Genomic DNA, 14,758 nt, shown 5'->3' on the forward strand with positions numbered 1-14,758 from the left:
ATCAATCAATCAATTAAATGAATGATATTTATTCAAACCTATTTGTTCCAATCAACAGGCGATATGAACGTGTACTCATGGTGAGAGAAGAAGAGAAGTGTCCATCCTCCAAAGATGTTATGTCGAACGTGATATCCTGACAAGAGATGTGAACGGAAGTTGCGGATGCTAAACGCTCGTTTGGCAGCCATCAATGAGCTAATCGTCTTGTTTTGTTTCATTACTTGTATGCACTCTCTCAAGTCCTGGGGCAGATGCTCAAGGTGTACCACGATATCTTGCACAGAGTCTGGCAGGACGATCTGCTCAGACATGTTGTCAAGTTTAACAGCCACACTCCGCAAGTTAGGCGGGAGCATCGGTAGACAATTCTCTGTGAACGTATCGCTTCGTCCCTCTATGTGACAGAGTGAAGGGTATTGGCCAAGTCGCTTGAACAAAGAGTTCAACATGCTGCAATCGAGCGACAGTGTCTCCAGTGTGATTGGAAGTTCTTTAAGTTCGCTCAACAACTTCTTGCTCTTGAGGCTGAGGTACTTTATCCCCTTCGGGATGTCTACAAGTGCCACACCGCAGTTGCCAATTCGCAGTTGCTCTAGTTGGCTGGGAAGTCTTAGCTGATTGCATCTTTCGTTTGCGGGGAGGCCAAAGATCAGAGACTTGAGCGTGGTTGGGAGGACATCCTCGGCGATTGTCTGATCATAGGTATCGCTAACATCCAAGTGCAGCAGGCCCTGTGGCAACGAACCATCTGCCAGCAATTTCTGATTGAAGTGGCTACCAAGTGAGAGATGAGTGAGGGTTGGCGGGAGCATCCCCGGACAGAGTCGCCTGTTGAACTCGCACTTGATGTTCAAGGTCTTGAGTCCGTGTGGCAGCAGACCAACAGTGAGGTTGTGGTCAAACGACAAGATGTCCAGTGTCGTGACACAGTTGGGCACGAAGCCAATATTCGGCGCAGGTGTGAAGCGTCCCACTGAGAGTGTGGTCAGAGATGGCAGTGCATGGATAGTCGAGTGCCACTCCATTGGGTTGATGTCGCTCAACAACGTGAAGTCTGTGATGGATGGTGGCAGCGGGAAGATCACCTCCATTGGGGTAGGGTCATCTCGGAAGATGGATAGCTTTGTCAGCGATGTTGGGAAGACACTTGGCAGCAGGCGCCTGTTATAGAAGCAGAACTTTAGATCAGTGATCGACGATGGGAGGCTGTCCTGTTCGAGGTCGTGATCAAAGAAGCTAGATATCTCTAAGTTGACAACAGACGATGGAATGACGCCGGGGGGCAGGGGATGGTTGATGTCGTACCAAAGAGTTGTCACACTGTTTGGGATGGTGCCTGGGTCGATTGGTTGATGATTGTCGCCTTCCAACTCTAGGATCTTTGTATTGGGAGGAATGAACAGTTGCTTCTGATTCTGATCAAGCTTTGAGGTGACGAGTGATGGTCGTGGGGTGTCTATAGAGTCTCAGTCCGATTAATTAGTATGATGAGCATAGTTGATGGTGCTCAGCTGAGCTGCCATACATACAGATGTCCTTGTCACTGGGTCCAAGCTCTTGCCACTTGATCCATGATCGTTTGGAAGTGAGAGCGAAAACCAATTTGTCTACTGGTGTACAGTAGCTCAAGATGTTCGCCAACAGCAGAGGCGAGAGTGAATCGAGAGTCGACATTCTTGATGATACAGATAGATTGATCTACTGAACCATGTCATTAATATTAGTTTTCGTTCGACACCTCCACGTAGCCTGGCCGCACAATTGGCTGCCACATTCCATCAATCAATTATAAATGAACTTAATGAATGAATGAATGATATTTATTCAAACATAGCTATTGGTAATGTCTATTATATTATTGATATCAATATTCATTGACAGGTTCCAGTGGCTCATTCTCATGTTCATCGTCAGAGTCGTCGCCATTGTCTAATATTGATGAGAGTTGATCCATGATCGATCCAGACTTTATATTTACATCGATGAAGTTGCTGTTGCTCGTGCCTACAGTATCCATATTATTATTATTATTCTTTTTCTTATTCTTGTTCTTTGATTGTGATGATAATGGTGACGACGTTGATGATGTTGCTGTTGTTGATGATGATGTTGGTATGACCATATTATCCTCTGTTAGATTCTCCTTTTTCTCCAATATACCTAAAGCCAAGTTCTAATAGGCGACCGATTGATTGATTTGATTGATTCAAAGAGTTAGTCTTGTCCCGTCTTTGTCGACTCTCCACTGCCTTCCTCTTTGACCTGAACATACCATTTCAATATACTCCTGGCCTTCCTTTACATTCTCTATATTTACATCAGCTTGTTGCTCCTTTATCTGTTTCTCCAACTGTTCATTAGCCTCCTTCATCTTTGGAAGGAAGTCCTTTACTCTATCAAATACTTTATGTACATGTATGTTAGCTATGATTGATTGATTGATGATTGAATGAATGTACGTTGATGGGTATTGTATACATACTTGAGCTTGGAGGCAGTTTACCTATGTTTGGCTTCTTTGGGGGTTCATTAGATTGTGTCCTTCCCATTGTTGTTGTTGTAGTTGTTGCAGTTGATGTAGTTGGTCTTGTGTTTGATTTCCCTGATGATGAACCTCCACCTGAAGACAACCTAAGGTCTAGCGATGCTGGAAAGTCACCTGTTGTATTCATTGACTCCAGATGCATCAAGTCTTTATTAGCTTCTCTACTCGTCATTCTTTATTATGTATGTATATATTATTATGTTTTTGTTTAGTAATAAGATTAACTCAAATACAAAGTGTCGTCTTTGAAAAGAAGACCAAAACTCGTCTCAATTTCAATCAAAACTGCAAAAAACGAGTCATTTTGACAAAACGACAAACAATGTAATGAAATAAAGTTGGACACTTCGAAGAGTTTATGATGATACAACGTTTGGTATTGGTGAACCAATCGATTGCTGTTCAGAGTTACCTGGTGATGCAGTCGTTGAGAACGTGAGTGGTGGCTTGTTTGTGATCAGTGTGGACTTGCGCACTTGGATTGGCTTGGTGACCTTGCCCCTGCCTCTGATCGTCTCAGCCTTCTTCTTGTGCAGCTGTTCAAAGTTGGGATTGCTGTGGATGTTGCTCTTGATCGCCTGTATCCACGACTCCATCTCGGCCAGGTTAGCCGCGCTCACCAAATAGTTGTCGTGATTGGCCTGCACCAGCGTACCGTCCGAGTTGAGCTTGCACGCCTTCATCTGGTCCTGTGACGAGCGCAGCTCGAAACAGAACTTCTTGGCCTCGACCACCTGGACCAGGACGTTCTCCAGTGGGATGATTCCACAGGGCTCGCTGTCCTGTGGCGTCTTGTAGTAGAGCAGACAGTTGGACGTGAGCTTGAACCAGCGCTTCTTCCAGGTCTTGATGCGACCGCCCTGCTTGGTCAGCCAGCCCTTCTTCTCGGTGTAGACGTCGGCCTGGCCGTCGCGCTCCATCTTGATCTCGTCGGTAATGATACGGTCATACAGGTTCTCCATGAACTCTTGGGGCAGGTCCTCGCCATTGTTGATGCCCGAGTTGTTTCGGATGAACTCGCTGCGTGTCATCTTGCGCTTGATGTTGGGATTGTGCGCGTCCGTGTTGAGCATGATCACTGAGAAGGCCAGCACATAGACCGTGTCGTTGTTGGCAAAGATCTTGTTGTCTGGGTTGTGATTGTAGAACTGTTGGGCAAACTTCTCCATCATTCTATCGATCTTTTGAGCCTCGCCTGGCAGACGGAAGTTCTTGAGGAACTTGCGCAGCGCCATGTCAAAGTCCAGGCCCGAGAAGTCGAGCTCGTCGACAAAGGCGTGCAGTACATGGATGTTGAACTCATCGCCGTCACCAATGTACTCTCCTATGCTTTGCTTGCTGAGCTGCTCGTGGCTGAGCAAAAAGTGTGCAATGTCCTTTGGTGTCTTTGTGCACAGGCCAGACGACACGGCAAACTCAATACCCTTCTTGGGATGGCTGTTGAAGTGCGACACGGCCGTCTTGATCAGTAGACGTCTTTGGTGCTCCTGCTGCTGGTCCAAGTCGTCCTTGAGCTGCTGGTCGAGGGCGGTCTGCACCTCGTCGGCAGGCAGTGAGCGAGACTCTCGCTTCACGAGCTGCATGATCTCCTCAATGTTTGTGGTGCCAAAGCATTTGCTCAAGTCGACAGACTGGCGGCCGCTGACCGTCAGTAGGTCGGCACCGCTGCGGATGAGTACACGAGCCACGTCGCTGTGGTTCTTCTTGACGGCGTAGATTAGTGGTGTCTTGCCTGCGCAGTTCTTAACGTCGATCTTGGCCTTGTGAGAGATGAGCAGTTCAACAGTCTCGCGCGAACCTGCAGCCGACGCCAGATGCAGAGGCGTCGAGTGGTGAGTGTCGAGCGAGTCGATAAGAGAGCCCTTTTTCAGCAGTATACGACAGCACTCTGTATAGCCATTGTAGGCGGCGTTGTGTAGGGGCGTGCCGCCCTGGTTGTCCTTGACCTCGAGGTTGGCGCCATGCTTGATCAGTGTGTTTATGCACTTTACACGACCATTGAATGCGGCCTTGTGCAGTGGTGACGCGCCTTGGTTGTCCAACAGACCAATATTCGCTCCATTGTCCAACAATAGCTTGGCAACTGCCGAGTGTCCATTGAATGATGCCTTGTGCAGTGGTGTTGCACCCTCTTCGTCCTTTATGTTGACAGTAGCCCTGGAAGTGATTGAGTTAGCGAGTGGCGCGGGGGCGATTGGCAAGCTCTAAGCAGGTCTAATACATACTTATTGTTTATCAACACTTGAACAATGTCATAGAGACCATTGAATGCTGCAAGATGTAGTGGAGTTGATTGTCTAATGTCTCCACAGTCAACGCTTGGAATCAGCTTGAGGAGATGCTCGACAATGTCTTTGTGTCCGTTGAAGGCGGCCTTGTGCAAGGGCGTCTCGCCCATCTCGTCCACCATGTTGATCTTGGCGCCCAACACCAACAGACGCTTAAGTAGGGCAAAGTTGCCGTTGAAGCTGGCGTGATGCAGGGGCGACACACCCTCCACATCGACACAGTTTACATTCTCGCCACTGCCCACCAAGAGATCGACACACTCTACGCTACCAGTGGCGGCAGCGTTATGCAAAGGTGATATACCATGTACATCCCTTGGGTCAACCTTKGGCACCCTTCTTTAACAGTAGCTTAACACAACTCGCGTGGCCACTGAATGATGCTTGATGTAATGGTGTAATACCATCCTGTTATTGATCGTGATTGATTGAGGTTAGTGAGTGATCAATGATGCCTTTCACACGATACATCCAAACAAACAAACTTACATTGTCTACATAGTTTACYTTTGGCATCGGCTTTGATTCAGCTGCTCGACGCACTGAGCATTGCCACCTGCACATGCATGGTGAAGGGGAGTCTCACCATTGACTGTAGTGGCCTTGGCATCGGCCTTGCAACCGATGAGATAGGCGACACACTCGGACGAAGCATTGAGAGCAGCCTTGTGTAGGGGCGTGCCGTTCTTGTCGTCTTTGGTGTTGACATCAGCGCTGCCCTTCTCGACCAGCAGCTTGATGCACTCCAAGTGGCCCTTGGCAGCGGCCCACTGTATTGGGGTGTTGCCGCCACCGTCCTTGGCATGGGCATTGCCCTTCTTCTCGAGTAGGAATGCGACACATCGCGTCGATCCGCCATAGGCTGCGTGATGGAGTGGTGTTCGACCCTCGCTGTCCACCGTCTCCACTGATGTACCCGAGTTGTTCAACAAGTTTGACAAACGTTCAATATCATCGATCGATGAATAATAATGAACTGAAGGTCTAGCTGACGATGTTGTCGTTGTCGTAGCCTTGCTATTGTTATTCTGTACCATCCTCTCTATATCTATATCTATCTATCTATATCTGTATATCTATATATCTGTATTTATCTGTCTACTACTCCTAATATTACAACTTCTGCATTATACTACAACAACACTCTATACACACATAACAATTAATAATAATAACGATGTAACTAATAAATATATACTAATAAGTTAGTTGAGTGTGTGAGTGAGGTGAGGTGAATGAGGTGAATGGATATTGAGTAGAAGTGTTGTTAGTTGTTGATGTGAAAGGAATGAATGAAAATGATTGTTTGAATAGAATTGAGCTGGGTGAATGAGATTGATCGATCCACAACAAGGTCGGTTGTTGTTGTTGATAGTTTTGTTGTTGTTTTTTTGGTGTTTTGTTGAACCCAACAGTTGGATAAAGATTGGACTTTGAATAAATAAATACTATTATGTTATGAGTAATATTATCTTTATCTTTTATCCTGTTCTTTGTTGTTGTTTTGTATAACACTAAATATTGAGATAGATGATGGATGGATGGTGATGATTTGCGATGGACTGTGGAAATGGTGGACGATCAAGCCAGTCAGCCAGTCAATCAACAATCAATCAATCAGTCAGTCTGGATCAGCGATAAAGGGCATACGAAACTTATGTTTATAATGTCCACGCATTCATTCATTCATTCATTCATTCATTCTCTTGACACTCAACTCAACTCTATCAATCAATCAATCATTCACACACACCCTGCCTATCTACCTGACCCACCTACACTCCAGGTGCCCTGATATCATTTACTTACATCCCAATAACAACAACAACATCAACATCAACAACATGATCTTGTTGTCTACAAACTGTGATACACACTCATTAACACACACTTGGGGAGGAGGGTAACAGTGTTGTTGCTTGGCCAATACGTCAACAAAAATATCGCCACCCAATCACTTCACTCTCGCGATTGATTGTTGTTGTTGTTGTTGTTGGGATGATAGATAATCCAAAGCAACAGAACGGTTATATATCTATCCTCCGGAATGCGAACAACATACCAACCAACAACCACAATATCCGGTCGGGATATTAGGTATATACATGTGTGTGTGGAGAAGGAGGAGATAAGATTGCTTACTTGTGGCTATGTGAGTGAGTGAGTGAGTGAGTGAGAGTGAGTTGTCGATCCAACTCCAAGATCACCTCCAACAAACACACTCACACTCACACACACCAACATGTTAATAATAATAATAGCCTCACTCACTACTTGAAAGGATTATGATGATGGATTTAGGAGTGAGGAATGAATGACCTATTGACCAATACCTAGGTGGCAGGGTCTCTCCATTAGAGTTCCTCTATAAGTTGAGGTGCCAATCAATCATTGGTAATAATATATGAATGACAATAACAATTCAAGTCCTGTTCAACATAATGAATGAGCAAGGTACTATTTTTGCTAAGCTGGATTTTGTTATTGATTTGTTTGGCTGGTTGTAAGTATCTCAATTGGTCAACAGAGCATTGGTTGGACCACAACCTCCAGTTTTTCAATTATTGGACACGATCCAGACGATCAGACAAAAGTACAAAGACGTCTTTTGTGTCTGTTCTGATCAATTTATATGGCCCATTACTACTTTTTGTTGCCGATTTGAAGTAGGCAGACATGGAAATACAACTTTACTATGGAGTCTTTTACGAGACTTGAATACAATATAACAAGTAAATCATTATCAATCATAACATATTACTATGACATAGAAGAAAGAAGAGAGAAGAGATACTATTCATATTCATTGGCATACTGCTATGAGCAAGAGTAACAACAACAACAACAACAACAACAACAACAACAACACCAACACCAACAGCAATGACAACAACACCAACAATGACAATGACAACAAAAAGTTCAAGTGCATACATGTCACACTGAATGGTAGACTTGAAAAGTGTGAGGTAAACTTCTCAAAGGGTAGCTCTTTGAAGAGACATGAGGAGGGCATTCATAGACCTGGCACATGTTTAGTTGATTGTCCAGGTTGCAAGAGTAGAGAACGAAAGATGAAGGAAAAGAAGAAGAAGGATCGTCTGAAGATACCCTGTCCTCATCAGTCATGCATGGACATTGGTGCCAAGTTTGAGTGTACCAACCTTTCCAAACATATCAAGAAGCTCGATCTACATCAATGTGGTCCCGACACATGCAACGAGTGTGCAAGGATCAGAGACAACTTGCCAATTGTGAGGGAGAGGAAGGGTAGGAGTAAGAGTAAGAGTAAGACAAAGAAGAAGAAGAAGAAGAAGAGAAAGAATGTCAGTGTCGACGATCATGGGGACGCAGCAGCCAGTGTCATGGATGTGGCTGGCACGACCACCAGTGCGACGAATCAATCAGGTAATTCCACACCGTTTCAATCAACGCCATCAATTATTCCAGACCTGGTCGTCTCGCCACCAGTCGCCATCAAGAAGTCCAGATCATCAAATGGAGCAATTATTACCAAGATTGAAGAAGATACAGATGACCAGATACCCAAAGACTTATATATTCCATCAATTATATCGATCTCATCCACAACCCAGCGACCAGATTGTCGGTGTCTACTCAAGTCCCTTGAATCCGACAATGACCTAGCACCTCAACACGAGACCAAGGAACATCATCCCTTTTATCAACATTCAATCTTCTGTTTATATCATCAAAGTCAACGAATAAATGTATGAGTGAATACAAACAATTGTTTATTGGCCGGATAGCAAGGGTATGATAATGGCAAAGACTATGGTGTATCCCAAATATTTGATCCATGATGATGGACCTTGGAGTGGCACATGGCACAGTCGACTACCAGTGCTAGAGTCAGTGTGATTGGTTTTAGGCGGAGTGATTATGATCTTGGCCTGCATCGGCTGTGATACGACCAGGTTGGTGATTGTACTGCTCGCTTGTTCAATGTTAAAGTATGTTGCACTGTCATCCGCCAATGTCACTGTGCCAATGGTTTGTGTGGCCTGGATGAATGGGATTGTGTCGCCAAGCTTTAGGTCTGCGCTCAGCATGTCTAGGTTGACCTCCACTTGTCCATTGTTGAGGTATGCTATGCGCGACACCTTGATTCGTGAGTGTTCGGTTGTGGTGTTGACGCGCACCGTAAGGACAGCGGTCTGGAGCATTGTGAAGCTGCCCTGGATGTCAAAGTTTCCATCGATCTGGCTGCCAATCGTGCAGCCGGTGCGAGTACTGATTGATCCATTGCCCACGATGCGCCCGCCAGCAATGTCCACCCAGTCGGCGATGATCTGTGTTCGAGGCTGGACGGTGATCTGCCCGCTAACCTGTTTGAATCCTGCGCCAGTGACATTGAGTCCGGATGCCAGTTGAATGGTGCCGGCGTTAGTGACACCGCCAAAGCATTGAAGTGGGCCGTAAATCTCGAGCGTTCCCTTCTCTGTGATATTGAGCGTGCCGGCCACCACACTGTTGATTGATATGTGCGCTGTGCCAGTCTTGATCAACATATTGTTTGTGGCATTGTCGATAGAGTGTATCTCGTTGGCGAATGTCGTCACGCTGTCCATCGAATCGACAATGATTGTTGATTGATTGGATGTTACGAGCTTGCCACTGAGTCGCGACTTTGGTCCAAAGATGGCGGTGGCACCAATCAAGTTGAGATGTGAATCACTCGACAGTGTAATGCCTTCGAGGAAGTGGGCCGTTGCACCAGGCATCAATGTGAGGAATGATACCGCAGCCACAGACACTTGTGAGTTGAATGTCGAGTTGCCGTAGAGGTAGACGTTCTTGCCGGCAGTGTTGCCAGTGACTCCAAATGTTGTTGTCGGGTTGTTAAAGTTGGCGCCCTTGAACAACGAACATCCCGTCTTGAAGTTGATGCTGGACTTGTCCGAGGCGGTGAGCACCGAGTCGAAGCTGCACGGTCCACCACCATTGATCACGATGTTGGCCTCTCGCGTGATACTAAAGTTGGCATTGACGCCCACTGTTATGCCCGAGAGATCAGTGTTGCCACTGATGTTGGCGCTGCCACCTGGGAGAATGTTGATTGTGGCGGCAAAGTTTGATCCGTCGCCATTCACCGTGAGAAGGCCGCCCTTGTGGATATCAAGTGATGAGCCGCCATCTGAGCTGAGGATAGCAATGTCCATCGCGGAGCTCAGTGCCAGTTTGCTGTATATGATACTGATCTCTCCAAACTTGTAGGCGGACTTGCCCTCGAAGCTACAACTGCAGTTGACAATGCCGACGTATGGCATCAGGTTGTCTTCGTTCGGCTCAAACACAATGCCATTGACGGTGGACTCGCCAGAAAATACGATTGAGCAGTCGCCAATCAATGTGATCGGGGTCAGAAGATTACAGCCATGGGTCAACGTCACGTTGGATGTGGTCTGTAGTGTGATGGTCGATGTGTTGTCCAACTGAGTGAATCGATCAAGTACAGTATTGCAGTTGGTCTCAAAGTTGAGGTCAGAGTATGCCTCTAGTATGATTGTTGCCTGGATCGTGTTGCCGTTGCCATAGATGGTCAATGTCTGATTGGTGGCCACGGTGAGGGGTGCCGATGGCGGTGGGATCGTCGAGGCATCGGCGGCCCGCTCAGCCTCGGGGTCGGGCAGCGTCTGGATGTCGCCAGAGTACGTGAAGCTGATGTTAAAATACAACGAGCTCTTGCTGTCCAGTTGGAAGTTGGTGTTGATCTGTGTGTTGACAATGTTGATGATGCGTAGTACACCATGGCTCACTCGGATCAGTGAGCCGAGACGGTCGGTCAGGAGTCCACCAATGTCAACATTGCCATAGAGATGGAGTGTGCTTGTATCTTCAAGAGTGACATCCGAGTGAATGACCCGATCTCCAACCAATACCATCTCTCCTTGGTCACGTAACTTGATCTCGGTGGTCAGCGCTGTGGTCAGATCGTGCAGGGTCAGCGTGCCACTTGCCACACTGATCGATGAGAAGGGGCGTAGGGTCACGGGGATGGTCAACTCACACGTGCCACTGAACAACAATTCGGAATTCCTCTGAATGACTACGGCACTGGCATCGTCCAGTGCGATCAGACCCTTGGACAGTTTGCACTGATCACAGCTCGCGTTGAACAGACTGCCAGCGTCAATGGTGACCGCCTGATCAAAGTTATAAATGTCCGAGCCGACCAGCTGGAGGTTTCCATGTTTGAGGTTGACCGTGGCGTTGGCGCGACATTCGAAGCCGCCTGTAACCACGACCACGGCCGAGTCGATAAACATCTTGGCAGAACCCTGCATGATCAACATGGCGGCGATCCTCGAGTTGCCATTGATGTGAAGTTCGCCTCCATAGAGGGTGGGCGACTCGATATTGACGTCGGAGATCTCCAATGTGTTGACTGTGAACGAGCCCGCCGTCATGGATATGTTGCCGTAGCTACGGAAACGGCCAGAAATGGTGAGCGCGCCACCAGCCACCTGCATGGTTCCATCACACCTGATGTTGGCGATGGTCACTGGTGAGCGGAAGTAGACGATTGCATTGCGGGCTATATACATTGACGCCAGGGTGAAGGTGGCTTCGGGTGCCGTCTGCAGGATTGCACCGGATATATTGAGTGAGTTGATTGTGATGGATGATGTGAGAGTGATGGTTTTGGATGGGTCACGTTTCGATGCATAGATCACAACATCATCCTTGTCTGTTGGTGCTGTTCCATTCATTAGTGATAATAGGTCACATGGTGTTGGTGGTACACTCTTTGGACAATCATTTGGATTGATGTGGAATACAGTCGCTTCCACATATGTCTCTGAATTGTATATAATCATTATCATCATCAACAACAATATATATTTAATATATTGTGATCCATATCCATCCATTTTCTAGAATTGATTGAGTCAGCGTGAGTGAGTGCACCTCTATGTTACCAATCTAACAATCAGTCCAGACTTATCCTTATCCTACCTTTAAGTATAGTTTGTTTTAATAAATAGTAGTCGTTCGAACGAGAATTAAGTAAAGGTAGTTGGTTGGTTGTGTTATAACATTGGATACATTGTTGGATGGATGGATGGATTGATACGCTTCAATCAATCCAATCAATCACACATTAGGTGATGATACACAACAACAACATATTATATTATAACAACATAAAGTCTGTATTTGTAGTTTGATTGATTGATCATCTCTATGCCTGTTAAAGTAAGTATGCTTAGTAGTACTAGTCAGTGTTCCCATCATCAATCAACCACTTACCCTAATATCACATGGTCGTGTGTGTTTGTTGATGTCCACACCTGTCATGTCATTCCCGTGTGTTCATGATAATGTGGTGTTGTGTTGCGCACATCACTCAGGTGATCGCATCCAACAGTGTGGTTGTGTTTGATCAATGTGTTGGTGGGTGGTGTTCTTAGACACACAATAAGCGTAAGTTGATGATCAACAATGATTGATTGTGTTTAAAGTGCAAAGGTATGTTTGAGACATTGGACAAGTTCGGACCAAGCATGGGTGGACAACAAAACTTTGATGATGAAGTCTCACCCAGGATTAGGTTTAAAAAGGTCTCTTCCTGGGGCAGCATTCATCTGAATGACATGTTCAACACCCTCTATTTGACACAAGCACATCTATTTATATTATTCATTCAATCATTCCATTCATTTAATCAATACCTTACATTTAAACATTCAAATATATAAATAAGATATGAAGTTCTGTGTTGCCATCGATGGTTCTGACCATGCTCACAATGCATTCTTGGTATGTACCAATTGCATTATCTCTGGTGTAAACTACATTACTTACTCTTACTCTTTCTCTTAACAAAACAGAAAGCAGCCAACCTTTGTAAACCAGGTGATCATGTGTATGGTTTGATCGTTATTGATCTGGTACACTTTATGATGGCTGCACCAAAGCTCGCTGAGGAAATGTCGACCATATCAAACATGAAGGTAAGTCATCTTGGTAGACCTATCCCATCGACCCAACAACATATCATTGACTTGCCTTAATCGATAACTAGTCCGAGATGATGAACAATGGTAAACAGCTAGCCAAGCGCTATGAGGATTTAGCATCTGAGCTAAATGTATGTATATCAAGTGATATTGTTGTTGATGACCATTCATTACTAACACTGACTACAATCAACTCACTCATACAACTACAGTTGCCATCTTATGAAACATTGTTGATTGAAGGCAATCCAAGAGATGTGATCGTAACAACTGTCCATGAGAAAAAGGTGGATATATTGGCTATTGGTCTGGTTGGTTTGATTAATAACCCAAAGTATGTAGTGCTACTCCTTCACTTACTTGACCCCCCGTCACTTAACTTACCCATTACCAATCAAGTATATCAATGGGCAGCACATCGACTTATTGCATTAGGAACTGCAAGTGCGACGTACTTCTTTGTAAATAAACTCTCTTGGGCGACCAGTTTAATCAATCGATCAATCAAACATGTCCTCAACCTCAATGATGGAAAAGCGGATCACAGGAAGAGAAAGTTATGTTATTACCTCGGCTACACTGTCTAAAGGTGGCAATATCCAATCTGGTTTGGTCTTAACACTACAATTGTTCGTTGTCGTCCACAAACGTTGGTTGCTGGGCTGCCTCGTTGATTGATTATGAGGACGGACACCTGTTTACCTGCCTGTGGCGCTGTGTACTCCTGGTGGGAGCGCTGGTCTGGAAGGGCTTCGATGTATGGCTGTGAGTGGGGCGCGACTGGAGAGGTTTAGGCGTTTGAGTAGCGGTGCGAGCTGGTCCTTGGGTCGTGGCATTCATCACCCACCCTTTAACCTTCAATTCACTGATCACACTAACCCTCTCTTATCAATCCAATTATAAATGGTACACTTTCACTATCCTCCCGACCATTCCAAAAATTTTGATAGTTTATAATCATACAAATACACATACACATTCAAAAATGCTGCTTTTTGTGTTACTATTTTTTTTATGTTACAATCAAAAATGATGTATCTACCGCTTCAAAAATAGAAGTTTTTTACACCTCTTCAAAAAAGACACCTTAGCCAAGTGGTTACGGCGATTGACTAGAAATCAATTCCCTTCGGGGGCGCAGGTTCGAATCCTGCAGGTGTCGAAATCTTTTGCATTCTTTTGTAACATTTAATATAAAGAGATGTACTCTTAATATTATTGAACGTTCACTTGAGAGTATGACAGTTAGTAATTGAAGACCCACTGTCTATGAATGAACGAATCATATAAACTTATTTATTAATATATATGATGATTGATTGGTGTAACAAGAGGACATACCTTGAGAGTATGACAGTTAGTAATTGAAGACCCACTGTCTATGAATGAACGAATGAAGTGATTGAGTGCGCGAAGCGACATCAAAACACTTTGGAAAACGAATCATTCGACTCTGGAAGTTCCTCATGTTACATATCCCCCCTCGACTATTGACCACTAGATGAGGAGATACGTTTGAAAGCGGCGACCAATGCAGGGAGCTGCGCCTGCATCACCTTGGCATCGATCCAACGGTTGGCATCGTCGCCCAAGGATAAATCGAATCGCACCAAGTACTCGAGGCGTGATCCAAGGCCGTAGACTCTGTTGCGTGAGTCGATGATGGCTGTCGCGGTAGTGATGTCCGTGCCAGCGAATGATGCCTGGAGAGGCTTGACTGATTCCACATGGACTGTCCTGAGCTGCTTCTTCTTGTTTGACAATTCAATCTTGAGGTCAATATTCGACAAAATACTTGCAACCTTGAATGGGCCACAGTATGCTGACTGAAGTTTGGCGATGTCTGCAGCGTCGCCAACAGGCTTGGAACTGTCGAAGGCGCTGCGCTTAACAAGCACAATGTCGCCTACCTGTATGGCAGCACGTCACGTCTACCT

At 45.5% G+C, this 14,758-nt stretch overlaps 6 protein-coding genes across 6 annotated transcripts; 2 read left to right on the forward strand and 4 right to left on the reverse strand.

The window, feature by feature from the left end:
- Positions 1-38: 38 nt before the first annotated feature.
- On the reverse strand, positions 39-1,677 carry SAMD00019534_118190 (hypothetical protein; the record flags this gene model as incomplete). Its single annotated transcript, XM_012892967.1, has 2 exons — positions 39-1,459; positions 1,533-1,677. 2 exons carry the CDS (start codon positions 1,675-1,677, stop codon positions 39-41), a joined length of 1,566 nt encoding a protein of 521 aa, XP_012748421.1.
- A 190-nt stretch (positions 1,678-1,867) lies between these two features.
- Positions 1,868-2,690, reverse strand: SAMD00019534_118200 (hypothetical protein; the record flags this gene model as incomplete). The annotated part of the gene is made up of 3 exons (XM_012892968.1): positions 1,868-2,176; positions 2,276-2,427; positions 2,486-2,690. The coding sequence occupies 3 exons, from the start codon at positions 2,688-2,690 to the stop codon at positions 1,868-1,870; spliced, it is 666 nt and encodes a 221-aa protein (XP_012748422.1).
- Positions 2,691-2,904: 214 nt separating this feature from the next.
- Positions 2,905-5,873, reverse strand: SAMD00019534_118210 (hypothetical protein; the record flags this gene model as incomplete). The annotated part of the gene is made up of 3 exons (XM_012892969.1): positions 2,905-4,705; positions 4,774-5,103; positions 5,344-5,873. The coding sequence occupies 3 exons, from the start codon at positions 5,871-5,873 to the stop codon at positions 2,905-2,907; spliced, it is 2,661 nt and encodes an 886-aa protein (XP_012748423.1).
- Positions 5,874-7,655: 1,782 nt separating this feature from the next.
- On the forward strand, positions 7,656-8,573 carry SAMD00019534_118220 (hypothetical protein; the record flags this gene model as incomplete). Its single annotated transcript, XM_012892970.1, has 1 exon — positions 7,656-8,573. The coding sequence occupies one exon, from the start codon at positions 7,656-7,658 to the stop codon at positions 8,571-8,573; it is 918 nt and encodes a 305-aa protein (XP_012748424.1).
- Positions 8,574-8,591: 18 nt separating this feature from the next.
- Positions 8,592-11,570, reverse strand: SAMD00019534_118230 (hypothetical protein; the record flags this gene model as incomplete). The annotated part of the gene is made up of 1 exon (XM_012892971.1): positions 8,592-11,570. One exon carries the CDS (start codon positions 11,568-11,570, stop codon positions 8,592-8,594), a length of 2,979 nt encoding a protein of 992 aa, XP_012748425.1.
- Positions 11,571-12,567: 997 nt separating this feature from the next.
- SAMD00019534_118240 (hypothetical protein) lies at positions 12,568-13,290 on the forward strand (the record flags this gene model as incomplete). Its single annotated transcript, XM_012892972.1, has 5 exons — positions 12,568-12,621; positions 12,693-12,815; positions 12,887-12,952; positions 13,034-13,155; positions 13,221-13,290. 5 exons carry the CDS (start codon positions 12,568-12,570, stop codon positions 13,288-13,290), a joined length of 435 nt encoding a protein of 144 aa, XP_012748426.1.
- Positions 13,291-14,758: the final 1,468 nt, after the last annotated feature.

Source organism: Acytostelium subglobosum (genome assembly GCF_000787575.1).
Source record: "Acytostelium subglobosum LB1 DNA, scaffold: scaffold35, whole genome shotgun sequence".
Lineage (NCBI taxonomy): Eukaryota > Evosea > Eumycetozoa > Acytosteliales > Acytosteliaceae > Acytostelium > Acytostelium subglobosum.